Source organism: Vicugna pacos, chromosome 1 (genome assembly GCF_048564905.1).
Source record: "Vicugna pacos chromosome 1, VicPac4, whole genome shotgun sequence".
Lineage (NCBI taxonomy): Eukaryota > Metazoa > Chordata > Mammalia > Artiodactyla > Camelidae > Vicugna > Vicugna pacos.
The window spans coordinates 64,922,102-64,940,257 of NC_132987.1; the positions used below are offsets into that span (position 1 = coordinate 64,922,102).

The window sequence follows — 18,156 nt, forward strand, 5'->3', positions numbered from 1 at the left end:
TGTTTACAGTTTAGTCTAATTCAAAGTTAGATTTATTACATACCTAGCTTCCCCAAATCACTCAGTATGAGTATGCAATATATTGGTGGACAGATACCAGTTTCTGGCGTTTTACTTTAACTGTAATTAAAACTTTCAAAAGGTAGCTCTTTTCCCTTTAAAAAAAATGGTTGTTTTATTTCTTCCCAACTTGATTTAAAACATTAACCCAAAATTCAATGCCTTAAAATACAGACACTCTCATTAAAATTCGTACAGCATACCAACGGCAAGAATACTGCTATTCTTCATTAAGAGTAATCACTCCACTGAAGAGTAAACAACTATTCATGGAAGGAAAATCAAAATCCCAACTAATGAGCACCGTTCTGAAATCAAGGGTCATATGATTAAAATTCTGAAAACTGCCGTCAGAATTACGCAAAGGAGACCGAGGACTGATTTTTATTGATTATCAATAACAGAAACATTCAAAATAGCATACAAAACACCAAACTAAAAATAGAGTCAAAACCCAGAGCCAGCGCAATTCCTTCTGAAATCTATCTGCCCTCTACCCCAGTCCCTTCCTCGGCTCCTGGCGGGTCCCTGCCGCCACTTCTCCCAGCTGAGGCAGGGCAGCGGTCCTCCACCAGAAGCCCTCGCCGCACGCCCGAGAACTCAGTTCTCTCAGGTGACCAAGCACACGGCTCAGCCAGCACTCGGGCTCCTCGTCCCTTCCCGCGCGGCCCAGCCCCTCCCCTCCTCGTCCCGCCTCCCCCATCCCCTCCCCGCCTTGCCCCACGGGATCCGGCCTTACCCCATCGCCCCGCCCCGGCCCGCCCCGTTCCCCGCGCGCTCGCCTGCGTTCTACGGGCTTCTCTCACCCTCCGCCCGAGTGTGACGAGCCGGAGCCGGGAGGGGTCTATTGCGCAAGCCCAGGGCGCCGGGTTGGGGTTTGAGGAGAGGCCTTGGCTGCGCGCCGGAGACCATGAGGCGCGACGTTCGGCGGGCTCCTTCCCGGAAGCGGAAGCTCGGGGGGCGGGCCAAGGGCGGCCGGGAGTCCGCGGCGGTTAATTCCTTTTACCGTGCGGCTTTGCTTCACTCCGTCTGGACTTTCCTGAAGCTGCGGGAGATGGTTAGGTCCGGATCTCGACCGGGCCAGGTGAGGTCTGCGGACCTGAGGCGTCCACTGTAGGGGTGGAAGAGGGATTCTTGGGCCGGGAGAAGTGCACAACCTCCTTTGAAAAAATAAAAACAAGGACAGTGCTGCTGCATCAAAAATGCTGGGAGAACAGGCGGGGCGGGGGTACCTAGGACCTTAACATCGTAGCCCAGCCGTCCTGCCCACAGACATATATTCTGTGTTAATCGTTATAGTCGTCCAGAGCGCTGGTTTTGGTGTGGGGCCCGGGTTTGAGTGCAGCCTCCACCGCTGGTTCGGGTGACTTAACGTCTCTCCGAGCCTCAGGACGCTGTTGCATCAAATCCAGGATCTAGGCTCTTCCAACAAGTGCCGCTATTAGCTGATCCTCCGTCACAGTTGTTGGTATTTTACTACTAGTTTAAAAAAAAAGTCTCCCAATTAGTGTCCCTGCATTTAGCCTTACCCCTCTCAAATGCACGTTCCTCGACGATTCTCTTTTCGGCTTAAAATTCAACTCTGGAAAACTTTTTTCCCATGTAAAATCTCAGTACTTTGGCCTGTCAACACAGCCATTTCTTGATCTGGCCTGTGCATTCCTTGCCAGCCCCCACCCTCGTTCCAGTAATACGCAGCACGCTTCACCTGTTTGTTTTATCGTGCCGTGGATCCCAGCGTTCTCCCAGACTTCCATGCCTGTGCACTTTGTTCTGCCTAGAACGCCCTTCTCTCTGATATCTCCACTGGCCGTCTGTGCCTCAACTCGAGGACCACTTCTAGAAACTTTGTCTAGCACTCTCACATTTCCATTCTTTGGGTGCCCCTCAGCGCTTCTTTTGTGTGCTTATTATTATTAAACCACTGTTTAGGCTAAAGTCGTTGCTAATCTTCCTAGCTACTACAGTTTGAATTTTCAGGAAATCTATCGGTAGGAGTCAATCAATAGGAAGCAACTGCTCCTTACACAGACCCTCTACTTAGAGTGATCGTTACTCAAGTATATCCACACCACCACCACCCTTTTTTTCTCCTTTATTTATCAACTCACTTTTAATGCTGCTTCCCCATTAATGTGAATCTTACACTTTTTTTCCAAGACCCAGCGCAAGACTTTCTTCATGAGTACTTCCAGACCAGCCCCACCCACCCTTATAGATTTTTCTTTTATACTGAGTGAACTCAGAATATGTGCAGTCAGCAAGGAAAAAACATGGTTTTTGTACAGATTCAAATTACAGTTCTGTCACTACCATCATAGTGATAGTAAGCAAAATACTCTAATTCTTGAGCCTCCTTTCCCTTACCTATAAAATGTTGCCGCAAAGAATTGAGGAGATTGAATGAAAGAACCTGGAAAAACATGTATTTCAAACTTGGCATAAAATGTGCAAGTTTAGTCTCCTGAAAAATACTTAGTTTGTTACCATCTTAATGGTAATAATAGCAGCTAACATTTAGGTAGCAGTTATGTGACAGTACTACTTAAGTGCTTTTACGTATTACATATAATTTCTAATTTAGTTTTCACAATAACCTTAGGAAGTAGATACTATTATCCTCATTAGATGAGGAAATTGAGGGATGGAGAGTTCAGATAACTCTCCTACAGTTACACAACTGGTTAGCAGTGGAGACAGGATTCAGACCCAAATAGCTGGTGTCAGAGTCCATTCTTTTAAACATTATTCTTAGTTACATGTAAGACTGAACAAGCCACCTTTCTGAAATTTAGGGTCCTCACAGAAATAATAGCAACTTGCAGATGTGGATTAAGTGGAAACAAAAGCTTTAGTATGCTCTAAGTTATTCCATGTATGTAATTTTATCTTGCACTTGTTGGTGGAAGATCCGACTCCTAAGAAATACGGTTTTCTCAAACAGCAAAGTAAAAAGTTTAATGATGATACCTAGTGGAAGTAAATGTACGATAAAGTAAAATGATTCCTTCATGCATTGCCATTTGGGGCACTTCTTTTGGAAAGCAGTTTTGCATTAAACTACTAATAACCTTTTACCAAATAATTAAGCTTTTAATCCTGAATATGAAAGGCTATTTTCAATATATGAAAAGGTTTATTTCAGGTTTGTTTTTTAATTGTGAAAAATATGAAGCAAGCCAAGAACACATTGTATTACTTCCACTCAAGGAAATACTGTACAACCATGTAAAAAATTTGAAGACTATGTTAATATGGAAAAATATTTGAAAGTAAAAACACAAGATTCAAAATTGCAACTATGTAGCCATGATGACTAAGTAAATTATCCATATGAAGACCGAATAGCACAGAGCACACCTCATGCCTAGATCTTGGTTTCTAAATGCTGTTGTCCACTAAAAAGAACCACGACTGCTCAGAGAAATGGTTAACTCCAGGGCTGAGGCAGGGAAATTGTAAAGTGGGACTGGATACATCAAAATACAAAATTTCTGCACAGCTAAGAAAACAGTTAATGGAGTGAAAAGGCAACTTATGGAATGGGAAAAAAGTATTTGTAAGCCATATATCTAAAGTGTTCATAACCAAAATATATAAAGAACTCCCAAAACTCAGTATCAGAAAACCAAATAACCTGATTGAAAAATGGGCAAAGGACTTGAACAGACATTTCTTTAAGACATACAAATGGCCAGCAGATATATGAAAAGATGCTCAACATCACTAATCATTAGGGAAATGCAAATCAAAACCACGATGAGATATCACTTCACTCCTGTTAGGATGGTTATTATAAAAAAAAAAAAAAACCAAGTGTTGGAGAGGATGTAGAAAATTTGAACCTTTGTACATTGTTAATGGGAATGTAAAAGAGTGCAGCCACTATTAAAAAGAAGTTTCCTCAAAAATTAAAAATAGAACTACCATATGATCCAGCAATCCCACTTTGGATATTTATCCAAAAGAATTAAAAACAGGATCTTGAAGAGATACTTGCACTATCATGTTCATTACAGTATTATTCACAACATTCAAGGTGTAACAACCTAAATGTCCCTTGATAGACTAGTGGTTACACAATGGAATATTATTCAGCCTCTTAGGTATCTAAAATAAAGTCATAGAAGCAGAGTAGATTGGTAGTTGCCAGGAGCTGGAGGGAATGGGAAATGGAGAGTTGCTATTCAATGGGTGTAAAGTTTTAGTTAACGTAAGAGTAAGTTCTAGAGATCTGTTGAACAACTTCATGCCTATCGTTAACACTGTATTGTACACTTAAAAAAATTTGTTAAGAGGGTAGATGTCATGTTAAATATTCTAACAATGAAAAAAAAAAAAAAAACAAAGCCCAGAGCACCTTATTTTAGAAAGTAAGGAATAGCTAAAAAATAATGGGGACATATGTTAAGGTTTGAAGAGACTCCTACTGATAGAATCTGGGACAATTTGAACATCAAAATAAATAATGATAATAATGCATCATAACCCATTAAATAAAATAGAAATCAATGAGACCATAGTAACAAATGAAAAAGTACTTCACAAATGTTGAATGCCAGCTAATAAATGTGGAAGGAATGATGTAAGTTAGAAAAATAACCACTTGACACATGATTAAGTCAAGAATCCTCAGTGGATGTCAAAACTACTGGATGAAAGTTTGATTAATATGATGTCTGCATAATCTCAGAGTATCTCCATCATATTCCAAGTTATCTTAAGGAGAAGTAAAACTCTTATCAACCCAATTTAAAAACTGTGTTCTCAGTAACATTCTTAGGAGAGTATATATATGCAAGCAAATAATAGAATATTATATAACTTCAGGAAGTTTAATAGTTACAACCTAAAGCTCTCTTGGGATGAAATGTGTAAACATGTCCAAAAAAATCATAAATGTAATTGCCAACAATGACAACACCTGAAGGGTAAAACGAGGGAGTGAGTACGGAATTTAACCATCTTTTAAAAATTATATTTTGAATAGAAATATTTATCAGATATAAAGTTATTAAGATACGAAAAGGTAACCATGGAAAGTCCCTTATTGCTCTGTCTCCCAGATACTCAGTTTCCCTCCCGAGAGGCAAATGCAATTAGTTGTTTCTCGTGTAACTCCCAAGATACTGGATACATATAGAAGCAAATACATTTTTTTTCTGTGTTCTATACAGAAAGTAGCCCACTTAAATTACCTTTAAAGTTAAAAATTAAAAAAACATGACTGATAAATATGAGTTTAAAAATAAAGATTGAGAGGATAAGATGTAGATAAAGAGGAATGATAGAGTTTTCATGCACTAGTCTTGTCAGATATTCTAAAGAATGTGGATAAATAGAATCCGAGTTAAGAATTCTGTTCTATATCTGGAATTAACTTGCATGTTTTGAAGAATTGATGAATGTATTACATGTTCAGGGACTGATTATAGTCCAAACTTAGTATAGTAGGGACATCTGGTTAAAATAATATCTCAACTTCATTTTCAGCTTAAATAGACTTATGGAACAAATGCTTGTGTTGCTTGACATTTTATATAGAACAAATTATAAGAGTTCAATTGTAATCATGGATTTTATTAAAAATTGATAACATGATATATACATAAAATGGAATATTATTCAACCTTAACAAGGAAGAAAACTTTGCACATGCTGCACATGGATGAACCTTGAAGATACTATGCTAAGCAGAATAAGCCAGTCACAAAAGGACAAATAATGTATGATTCCATTTATATGAGCTTCCTTGAGTAGTCAAATTAATAGAGACAAAGTAAAGGGTGGTTATCAAGGACTCAGAGAAGTAGGGGATGAGAGGTTAATGATTAATGGGTACTGAATTTCAGTTTGTAAGATGAATAAGTTCTAGAGATGGATGGTAATGATGGTTGTACAACAACGTGAATGTATTTAATACCATAGAACTATATACTTTAAAGTGGCTGATACATTTTCTGTTACGTATGTTTTACTACAATAAAGAAAGGAAGCAATGACATTTCAGGTTTTGTTAAAACAGGATACTGAGAATATAACAGAAAAATGTTTGTTTACCTACTATAATGTAATGCATTATGTCATAGGTATTATCGTCAGGAAAGCACCCTGGACCTGCTAAGTTAACAAGTGGGAAGAAAGGGTAAGTACTTAAGGAAGTCTTCTACTTCAGGAAATGTCAAGAGATTTTCAGGTCTTTGGGCTGGACTAAATTTTGCCTATCCCAGAAAACTAGATGAGTCTCTACCTTCACAAAACTCTGGGGAGGAACCTTGCCTATCTACCCATGTCGATCATTTTAGCGTTTAATAGGCCTTACAATCTTTATAAAGTCCTGCGTAAATCTTTTACATAGTTGGACAAGCTTTCTTATCCAACCTTTGCTGGAAAGAAAATGACTATAATGTATTTTGAGAAAAAAAACTTTTTGTATTCCTTGTAAAAATATTAACAAACTTGTTTTCTAGGACCCATGTAAGAAAGATATCCCGTTTTAATGCAGATTCTGGCTGTCCCACTCATTCCGAGTCAGAAAGTCAGGTAAGATTAAGCTGAACAGATACAATATATACAATTTTAGTTAGTTTCAGGTAAAAGCTAAGAAGTGGGAATAAAAATTCAAAGGTAAAGTATTAATTGCCGTTACGAAGAATGAAGGCTTTTTGCTTTAATACATGTTTTCTACCAATAATAAGTTATTTCTAAATAAGGAAATTTTAAAATTACAGAATTTTGTTTCCTACATTAAAATTTTATGTACAAATTTTTCAATGACTTTCTCCTTACAGACTGAAACTGTACAGGGGCTCGACGGTTGTGCCTCTCTTCTGCGGGACATTTTAAGAAATGAAGATTCAGGTTTTATTTTTTAAATGTGTATTTGCTGATCACCTTTTCTCAATTAAGTAGTTCTCTTAATGTTAATGAATTTTTGTCTTAATTATTAATAGGTTCAGAAATAGCATATTTAGAAAATAGATATAACCCCAAACCTTTGGAAAGCAAAAGATACGGATCTAAGAAGAAAGGACATGAAAAGCATGCTTTTCCTTCAGTAGTCCGCAAAGAAATTTGTAAGTATTTTTTCTCCTATTTACTTAAACATAATACTTATTTGGGAGGGGGGGAGTTTGATAAATTATTGGGATTATGCAGTTGGTCTTTCATGGTAGTAGCATTGGTTATTCAGGTGTGTGTGTGCTGGTACTTTTTTTCTCCCCCTCTATTTAGCTTCTAATCACTGTTTACTATCACTTTCCCAAGAAAAAAAGTAGGGAAAAAAGTGACTAGGTTTTATGGGAGAAGAGGTTCAAACTCAGAATAACATTTGGGAAGTGTGTAAGGTTATCTTTGTTCTCCCTGCCCCTTGTTTCCGTAGATACTTGCAAATTGGTTGGGTTTCATGTGTATACTTATTATTTAAAAAATACTCTGTGTATATGCATATATTCTCAGTAGCTCAACATTTTGAGCTGCACAGTTAGAAGACATGGTACCTAGGAAGGGAAAATTCCAAGTTAGGTAGCTATATAAGGAAAGAAAGCCTGCCACCGATTGACAGTGAATAGCCAAGGATATTTTACACGCTCACAGTTAACTTCCTGACTTAATTAAATGTAATAATGCAGTTTAGGATAAGCAAGTTTTGATCACGTTGTTCCATAGAGGCCTATAGAACAAGAAAGCCCTAAATGGAGATGAAAATGTCCACAATGGCAATTCAGATGAAACCAGCTAGAATGGAACCAGCTAGTTCCACAGTTGATGTGGGCCAAAAGTGTTAGCATAGCAGTACCTGCTTAGATTCAGCTTAGGGAAAGGGTGAGGTCTAGAAAATCATCTATAGCAATTGCCCTAGACACTAAGAGCTCAGGATCCAGGCAAAGAGGCTGAGAAAATGAGGGCAGAGCATTCAGAGGAGTAGAGGTTGGTGTTGCTGATGGTCCTGCATCAGAGAAGTAAGGCAGAGAAAACAGTTTACTAACCTATCTTGGAGGCCAGTCACATTTAGCCTCACATTGTCTTTATTTGCACTGCTTAAGATGATAGTCACTAGCCACAAGTGGCCAATCAGACACTCCAAGAGTGGCTAGTACAACCAAGGTGCTGAATTGTAAATGTTATTTAGTTTTAATTAATTTAAATTTAACTTTGAAAACTGACACTTGATCTAGTTATTAGAAAACTTTTAAATATGTTGGGAATAACTTGAGTAAATGAATCTGCTTTTTCAACTGTACATTTTATTAAATGTAAATACAGATCAAGGATTTCTGATGAAAATTTACCATCCAGATTGAAATATGCTTTATAGTAAAATACACAGTATGCATAGAAGATTTAATGCAAAAAATAAAATATCTCAATTTTTAATGTTAATTACATATTGAAATGTTAAGATTTTGGCTATATTGATTTGAATAGAACATAAAAATTAATTTTACCTATTTTTTACTCTTTTAATATAGCTACTGGAAAATTTTAAATTGCACGTATGGTTTACATTATATTTCTATTGGACAACATTGGTCTAAACCAGGGGTCAGCATACTACTGCCAGTTTTGTTTTGTAAATAATATTTATTTATTTTGCAAATAAAGTTTCGTCAGAACACAGTCATGTTAATTCGTTTATATATTTTCTATGGTTGCTCCTGTGCTGCAGTGATAAAGGTGAGTAGTTGTGACAACGACCATCTGGCCTGCTAAGTGAAAAATGTTTATTGCCTAGCCTTTTAAGAAAAAATGTGCTAATCCCAGGTCTAACTCTTAAACTAGAGGCCTATTTATTAGGGCCCAGTGGACAAAGAAAGGAGTGGTAGCACCAACTGCCTGTTCCTGCTTTTTTCTTCAAGGCAGGTTATTTTTTGTCCAGGGCACCGTCCTCAAGGAACTCTCATTTGGAACGTACATTGCTGACAGTGGTGCCATGGTAGCAACTCATTGGATCCTAGCTTAACTGTTAGCAGCGTTCCAACAGAAAATAGCTGGCAACACTCAAATTAAGATAATTCAAAGAGGGTTTATTTACAAAGAAACTCATTGCAAAAGTGTGACTAGGGTATAGGGAAACCACAAGTGACTGTGCTAGTCCAGTGCTGGCAGCAGCAACAAAGCTGTTACTCTCCCTAGATCTTAAGGGATGAGGTGGGGAAGGGGTTACTGGGACTCAGAGATACTGTTGTGTAGAGTAGGCTGCCTTGAGAAGAGCAGTGAGCTTTAAGGGACAAAGCCAGGCCAAGGTGGCCTTGTTAGAGAGGTAGTTGGGAACAAATACTCTGAATTTATGCTTCTTCCTTTCCTTGATAATGCCAGGACTCCCATTGGATTGGGCCCAGCTGGAACCCTGTTGATGTGTATCAGGTCTGGGGTTTGATTTTTGTTCTTACAAGCTAATAAGTCAGCCTTACTATGTCATGCATGTTTGCAGGAACCACAAGACTCCTGGGGTCAGAGACAAAGGACCTTATCACTCATAACACAGCAAGCAGCATGTATATTAGCATATTTGTGTTAGTTATCCCTCACTACTAGTTCCCACTGGGATGATGGAATAGATCCAAGTGGATGCTGCACATGCTACAAGTTTAAGTTTCAGCTGAGGAACACTGAGCTTGAGGAATCTATTGTTTTGGTAGTAAGCAGTAAACAAGCTTATACTTTCCTCAGGGGGAAGCATTACCTTATTCCTCAGGGCTGCTCGCTACAAACACAACCCTGAGAAACGGCTCAGGTCAAGAGCTTAGGTCAAGTCCTTACTTCCTTGGTAGACCCAGCAAGACATGTAGGAGCAGAAGAGACCCATGATGGAATGTCTCTTAACAGTGTAATCCATACAGATCAGCATCCGTGAGACAGCAGAGCAGAAAAGAATGGGTAGAGGATGGGTTTGGAGGAGCACATTAGAAAGATCTGGCCTTCTGTCCCTAGCATTAAATTCTTATCTGCATTAGAGTCAGATGAGTAGTTCTGGCCAGTGATCAGGATACAACATTCTTGTCATCCTTTCCCCTTTGTTTTCATCATCAGAAGGAAGGACCTGCTTCTCATAGGACAATCTTTTAGAGCTGCAGTATTAGAAATTGATTCTCATTGACTTACTCACTTCTAAGATTGACTCATTGGAAGCAGAAGCCTTTTTCCCTCTGGTTAAATTACTTATCTGTTTTAGTTTAGCAAACTCTGTAGCACTGTCTAAAAAGGATCATCTTTTTTTTTCCTTCTCTGTAGTTGGCAGCTGTTAACAAGTACAAGGTTTTGCTCTGTTATCACAGTGCTCAACACACACGCAAACCACACTAAGTGTTTGCTTTCTTTTCTGTCTCTCCACAAGTGGGATAATCATAAAGAGAATGGTAAGGGGTCTGTTACAGCAGGTTAACTAGTATCTGTGTGTCATTTTAATTTTAAGATACATTATCTTACTCTTTTGTGGTAAGTGTCATCTGGGGCCTGAGCTCCTTCTATACTTTCTGTCTGGGGCCTCCCTGATCAGTGAGTGTCTGTGGAGTCATGCCCACCCACCCTGATGCATACGGGAGGAAGGAAGCAGAAAGGCAGTTCCAGAAGTGTGTTGAGAGCTTACCTGACAGTGCTCCTGATGTTTGAAGAAAACATTTTTTTAATAAGCAGCTTTTTACATTTTGATAACTGTTGAATGCTGTGGGCACATGACCCTACTTTCAGTATCATATATATATTTCTGCCCTCACCTTGGGGAAATAAACCTCTACAGGCAGAATATTTTGAACACTGATTGCTCCCATCAAGGCCAGGTGTTCTTTTACATATTTCAAATTATGATGGGCATCCAGCAGCTCTTATCTGCAGTGGATGTTCTATATTTGGGTGGCAGGAATTATCTTACCTGTCAGACAGTGCTTGTATATCCAAACAAAAGTGCTGTACAGCAGCTACAATTCCAGGACAGAAAAAGTTTTATGAACTGAATAAACGAGTGTATCCCTTTCATGAATTCTAGTTACCAACTGACACCAATTAGACATTGCCCTCCTAATCTGTTAGGTAAAATGTTTATGTAGGGTGCTTTGGTATAGTAAACAAGAGCAAGTAAACATACTTTCTTTGTATTTGTATAATAACAGGCTTATTTTGGTGGTGGTGGTGGGTTTTTTTAATTTTAAAATTGCATATCCATTTTTGTCTTGGATAATTTGCTTTATAATTTTGTCTCTTAAATATAAATATACAACATTCTCAGTAGAGTTTTACATAGATTGAGCTAATTAAGGAGCAAAGTAAGTCATGTTAATTATAAAGCTCTGATTTTTAAGAAATGTTTGAATTTTATTATATTATGTTAGGTGATGACATCTGCTGGCAAAAGCATAATATTGTAGTTCAGCTTTATCAGAGATTGTGAAAACCACCCCTTGAGAAGAAGGTGAATAAAAAAAAAAAAAGGTGAATGAGAGCCAATGTGAGTGTAAAATCTGAGAATTCCTCAAACCAGGCAATTCTTATCTTATGGGACCAAAGGAAATTGAAGAGCAGAAGAGAGACCCAGGAGTCAGGAGGAAAGGAAGAGCAGTGTGCTGGGCGGCCATGGGCTGCCTGTGATCTCACCCTTCATCATTTTAGATTTCAAAGTTAAAATATTTTAGAGGATACTTTTCCATTAGATTTATTATAAAATTGTATTTCCAATAAGAAATAATTTGTTAATAGAATGTTTATTAACCAATTTGTTGTAGCTTGTCTGTTCAGATAGTGAAGAGTAACTGTTAAATGTTTTTGGTTTTAATCACCTCAGAGAGGACATGCTTAGAGGTATATTATTGGTATCAGAGAGGAAGATTTGTGAATATGAAATATTTACTTGTCTGTATTGACCTTGCAGTCATTTAGTAATAGATATAACACTTAGTGAGTTCTTACTATGTGTTGGATATTGATACTTTACATGTGCTATCTCACTTTTCACAACAGTCTTATGAAATAGATAATATTATTATTATCATTTTTCTAACGAGGAGGAGGAGGCCAAGAGAGGTTAAGTAATTTGCCAGAAGTTAACTCAGCTAGTAACTGCTAGAGCTCATATTGAGGCCGCGGAAGTATGTTCACAACAATAAGGATATCTCAAAAGGAAGCATAGCCCAAGTCAAAATGGGAGGATCCAATAACTCCAACCATTTTCGTAGTCAATTGTTAATTTAGTAGTCGTTTTCTTTAAATTATTTTTCTATCTTCATTGGTTATAGTATTTCATCTGCCTTTAACTTTTTGCCTTTACTTATAAGTTTTATGCTTTTAGCAATGTTTTTCCTTCAACAAAATGTATATGTGTTTGGGGAATTCAATACCATTTAAAAAAATTTAACTGTTTTCACTTTTTAAATAATTAAGGTGTAACTTTCATAAAGCAAGTGCATAAATCTCAGTAAATTTTTACACATGTCTACACCCATATGTAGCCTTGGAGACTTTAAATGCCACTACCCAGATGAAAATACAAAACATTTTCAGTACCCTACCAGGCTCCTACTCATCAGTATCCTCACCACCACCTATCTCCTCCTCGAGGTCACTTTTCTGACTTTTAACTCCGTTGGATGGTTTTACTATCTTTGAACTTCATATAGATGCAGTTGTACACTATGTAGTCTGACTCTTTCACATAACATCACATCTGTTAATTTCATCTAGGCAGTTTAAGTATGTGAGTAATTTGTTCTTTTCCATTGCTGTCTAGTGTTCCATCATATGAGTATACCACAGTTTATCCATTTCTGCTATTCATGGCTATTAGGGTATTTTCAGTTTTTGGCTACTGCAAATAAACCTGTTGTGAGCATTCTTGTACACAGCTCTTAGTAGACATAAACACTCATTTCTGTTAGACATATACCCAGAGGTACAATTGCTGTGTCATAGAATATATTAGCTTTGGTAAGTCCTACCAAAAGCTATATATTTTTCTAAATTTATTTTGTATCCTGATAACCTGTGATCTACCAAAAACATTCTCATTTCTGGTAATAGTCTTTAAAAAACATTTGGGAAGGGGATCTTATTAGACAAAGATTTTAATATTGAACTTTACAGTAGTGCTATATAGAAAACTTTGTTGTTTTTCATGTATTAGTTTATTAATACCAGATTTCTACTTTGTACTACTTTGTATATAGATTAGTACAAGATTCTGTGGGAGAAAATAATGAAATATAAGATACAGCCCTGCCTAAAGAAGCTTATAGTTTAGTCAGGTAGGCAAGAGAATGAAAAATAAATGATAATAGTACCATATGCAAGTGATACATAATTTGTATAGACAGTGTGCTCTGGGATGGTGAAGAGCAGTCACTAGACTGGAATGATTGGAAAAGGCTTCATAGGAGAGGGAAACCTTTAGGTGAGCTTTGGTGAGTGGGTGGAACTGAATTGGAATGGGTGGTTCTTCATGAGTAATATTTTACGGAAAGTGAGAAAAACTTATTTTAGGAGTCTAAATTGGCCTGATTGCAACGAAAAATTACTGATTAGAGGGTGATGGGAGGATGGTTGGAAAAGTATGTTGTTGTCAGGCTTTTTGGAGACTTTAAATGCCAGGTTAAGGTGTTGTTTGAGGCCCAATGTGTAGATTAAATCCAATTTTATTCTTGCTCTAAAAGCTCTAATTTATTATTATTTTATGGTCAAAGCATCAGGATTATACAAAGTATTCTGTTTTTCCTATTCCATTCCCCCTCTCAAGAGCATGTACTGGACAAGGATCAAAGTGAAAGAGTTTCATTAAATAACACTCTTCAGAGGAGACCTATAAATGAAGGAGAGATTTTATGAATAGCCTTTAATAAAGATTTTCAGGACATAGTATAGATAATTTTTTGCTAAAGAACTTAATTCATTACCTACTTTAGAAAAAAGAATTTGAGGTGATTTTCTTTAGGGAGTGATAGCAATAAAGCCCTTCTGTAAACTATATGATGTATTGAATTACTTCTGAGAGCCCTTTTTTCCCTAAAGCTTATGGTAAAAGATTCTTTTTGAAGAATCATATTTCAAGAACTTTTTTCCCTTTTTTCACATTAGTATCTTCAGATAGTAAGAAACCTACACCTAATGAAGCTTCTGCTGGAAGTGAAAGAGACTCATCAGATATACCACAAAATTGGTCACTACAAGATTATAGAATGTATTCACCCGTAATATACCAAGCCCTCTGTGAGCATGTGCAGACTCAAATGTCACTGATGAATGACTTGGCTTCAAAGAGCAACCCTAATGGAATTCCTACTGTACCTTGCCACACTGTGTCTGATTCTGGTTAGTATGAATGAGGTTTTAAAAAACATGAATATAAGCTCTAATTAAGTTGACTGGTAGTTGTATAAGCAGTATGAGATGTGAATGACCTTTTCTCCCTGTTACCTTTTAGAATCTCAGGCAACTCCACATTCTAGTTATGGCTTATCCCACTCCACCCCAGTCCTGTTATCTCAGCACCCACCCTGCCCTCCAATGGTTCATTGTGTGAGTACAGTTTATATACTATACAAGTAATAATTTGCGTTTATAAATTGTTATCTTAAGAGAAAAACTGAATTTGCTGATTGTATCTTATTGCCCTAGGATGTAAAGACCAATTATTTTTCCAAGTTTTTTTTTAATTAGAAAAGTTTTATCTGTTGATTAAGGATAATGGTGAGAGGGAAAAGGGAAAGAGATTAGTAGAAAAAAGAAATCACCCATACCTACTACCAAAGTACAGTTTCTCTTGGTACATTGGCAGGGCATGTTCCAGTCATTTAATTCTCTGTGTAGGTTTCGTTTTCTGGTTTTAATTTATTAAGTTTGCTTTAAAAAAAAAAACTTAGTCATAGTTAAATTGTCTACAGTTTTATATACTCCTTTTTTTTGCTTAACATTTTATTGTAATTTACTTTTTGTACCTTTTTAAATAAGTTGTTAATACTCTGTTTAGTGGATGTACCATAGTCTGTAGTTAGACATTTAAGTAAGTTTTTTACTCCCATAACATGTCTCTAAATATGTTTATGGAAAAGCTTTTTGTATATTTGAGCTTATTTTCTTACATTGTAGTTTCCCAAAGTGGAAGTTTGTTTTAGACCCAAAGTGAACTAAGTTTTGATGCCTTTATGCCATTTATATATAAACAATCTATTTTAGTCATGGCTTTATAATGTTCCCATTGTGCTCAGGGGAAATTCAGCTTACTCACTGGTAGTCTCTAACTCCATCCTGCAGATATCATTTTCCAACATTTTTATTTGAGTTTATTATAGTTAATGCCTACAAGTCAATGCTCATGTTTTTGAAGGCTTAACTTGTTTTTTCTTTCTTTAGGAAGTTCAGACTGACGGTGACAACGAGTTTGCATCACAGGGTAAAACAACTTCTGTGAACTGTACTGACGATGTTCTAAGGAATTCCTTCAGTGCTAGTCTTGGAGTTCCATGTGGCCTGCCCCTAACTGACAAACCAGCTATTCCAAAATTTCAGCAGCTGGATCTTGCTAATGGGATTCAGCCACAACAAAGAGTTCCTAATGAGTCAGACCTACTAAAGTGTTTCCAAACATATATGAATCTGTTGCATTCTCATCCGGACAGTCAGAGACACCGAAGTCCCACTCTATTACAGCCAGCTTTCTTGGCTACCAATGAAGAAAAATGTGCCAAAGAACAAATTGGAGAGGTTAGAGGTGAAGGAAAGGATTTAAACATACATGTGCGAGATTCAAGAAAAAAGGATATGCAGAAGGCAAAAAACGTGAACCAGAGTGCTGAAAGAATCAGAACTATAAAGTATTTGTTGGGAGAGCTCAAGGCTCTGGTAGCAGAGCAAGGTAGATAAGTACTTTATAATTTTTTGTGGCATGTCATTATTTAAAATAATCAACATGGAGTTTGTGATATTTTCCATAGAACTATGTCTTACGCTAATAAGGAAATGAATTTTGTCTGTTTTATTCTTATTTTTTAGGTTTTGATCCCTCTTACTTCCTGTGGATTTGAAATGTACTAGGGAATATCAGTCTTTTACTTGCAAGTGTGTATTCATTCTACTTGAGTGAAAGGGACCTTGAAAAGATTCAGCCAAAGATAATTTGTAAAGATAAACTTTAAGAGGTTAGAGGACCCCTAGACATGATTAACTCCCTAGAATAGAATGATAACTTCCTATTTTAAAAACGTGCAGAAATTTTCCTCTCATCGTTTCTTTAATAACCAACTGTTACAGTGTTTAAGAAAACTCACTTTGAGAGGGAATCCAAACCTTTTTATGCCCTTTTCAGTTTACTTTTGGGATTTTAATGCAATCAAGAAAAATGCTTAGGTGGAGTTATGAGATATTTGAGCCAGGTTGTATTCATTTGTTTTCTTATGGGTGTATGTTTTAAATAATGCCTTTAGCTTGGAGTGAGTTACAGATTTGCCATCCAAAACACACAGTAATTGATTGTGGAAGCACTGATTGAATACCTAATATCTTCAGACTGACAAAGAAATACCATATCTTAAAATTTATCTACAGGATTGTAGCAATATTAATCCAGTGGTTTAATATATTAAAATTTCTTGTGTTTTCAGACTTTCAACTTACTACTATTCTCTTAACCAGATGCTTAATCATGGTAAAAGTAATAATAGTAACAATATTGGCTGTCATGTATTGAGTACTTACCATGTGGCCAGTACTATGCCAACTTAGTTTTATATGCATTATCTTAGTTTTATATGCATTATCTCATTTAATCCTCACAGCAACCCTATGAGGTACTGTTATTGTCCCCATTTTACAGATGAGGAAACTGAGGCTTGGAGAACAGTGTTTCATTTAATCCTCCCAGCAACCCCATGAGGTACTTTTGTTATCTCCATTTAACCACGAAGAAACCTAGGCTTCAAGAGTTAAGTAATTTGACTAAGGCATATTGCTAAGTGGTGAAACCCAGGTCTCTGCCTCTAATGCTTATCAGCGAAACCACTCTACAGAGGACTGGTAGAAGTCTGCTCAATAATTGGGTACAGTTGTTTACTGCAGGCATGTAAACTTTTCATCAGGGTGTTAAAATACTCATGGACTTGAGTAAATTTTTGTAACTTAGAATATACTTTCTACCTCTTTTGGGTATCAGACAGTTAATATTATATTTATTAAATGTTTTCAATTCACAGAAAATTTGAATAGACATGAGGGGACAAAAATAAAAGGACAGAACATCTAAAATCTACCTTCTACCTCTGCCTGTTTGCCACCTCCAAACCCATCTACTCCCCACAATTAGTAATAAAAATGATGCTGCTTTTTAAATACAGGACAGAAATAGACTCACAGACAGAGAATACAGACTTGTGGTTGCCAGGGTGGTGGAGGGTGGGAAGGGATAGACTGGGATTTCAAAATTGTAGAATAGATAAACAGGATTACACCGTATAGCACAGGGAAATATACACAAAATGTTATGATAACTCACAGAAAAAAAAATGTGACAATGAGTGTGTATATGTCCATGAATGACTGAAAAATTGTACTGAACACTGGAATTTGACACAACATTGTAAAATGATTATAAATCAATAAAAAATGTTTAAAAAAATGATGCTGCTTTTGATGCTACATCAAATGAGTTGTGACTGGTTGTGTTAAATCTACTTTGTAAAATTAAATAATGAAACCTTATCTTGGTAGACCTTCTCTCAATATTTTGCCAAATTGAATTATCTAGAGTGAATTGTTTACTTACGCTAGGATCAGAGGTTGTATTGTAAATGTTAATACTATAATCAATTATAGGAAACCCTTTAGCAACTATAGGAGTCCAACAGAGTCTTTTGGTAAATGTAAACTAAGAGATATGTGTAAACCATCTTCCTACTAGACACTTGAATGGAAAAATCACTGCTATAATAATCCTAGCACTTAAGGTTAATCTTTCACTACTGAACTTCATTTCTTTAGAATTCCTCTGGATAAGGAAATACAGGCTGCAGGAAAGAGAAAAATAGGATTTGTATAATAAATTCACAAATAACTGAATTGAATTTGTTTATAGAAAGTATGAGTGTATGTGAAACATTTTCTTTTTAAGTAATACATATGAAT

At 36.7% G+C, this 18,156-nt stretch overlaps 1 protein-coding gene across 9 annotated transcripts in view; it reads left to right on the forward strand.

The window, feature by feature from the left end:
• Nucleotides 1–970: 970 nt before the first annotated feature.
• CCDC14 (coiled-coil domain containing 14) overlaps nucleotides 971–18,156 on the forward strand; it is a 44,368-nt gene continuing 27,182 nt past the window's right edge. For 8 of the 9 annotated variants that reach the window (XM_072963961.1, XM_072963954.1, XM_072963953.1 and 5 more), the window contains exons 1-8: nucleotides 971–1,144; nucleotides 6,150–6,205; nucleotides 6,531–6,603; nucleotides 6,852–6,921; nucleotides 7,014–7,136; nucleotides 14,119–14,352; nucleotides 14,465–14,559; nucleotides 15,394–15,895. In XM_072963961.1, coding sequence (XP_072820062.1) covers nucleotides 971–1,144; nucleotides 6,150–6,205; nucleotides 6,531–6,603; nucleotides 6,852–6,921; nucleotides 7,014–7,136; nucleotides 14,119–14,352; nucleotides 14,465–14,559; nucleotides 15,394–15,895 — 1,327 coding nt within the window. The remainder of the gene's footprint in view (nucleotides 1,145–6,149; nucleotides 6,206–6,530; nucleotides 6,604–6,851; nucleotides 6,922–7,013; nucleotides 7,137–14,118; nucleotides 14,353–14,464; nucleotides 14,560–15,393; nucleotides 15,896–18,156) is intronic. The other variant, XM_031680385.2, reaches the window with a different exon arrangement.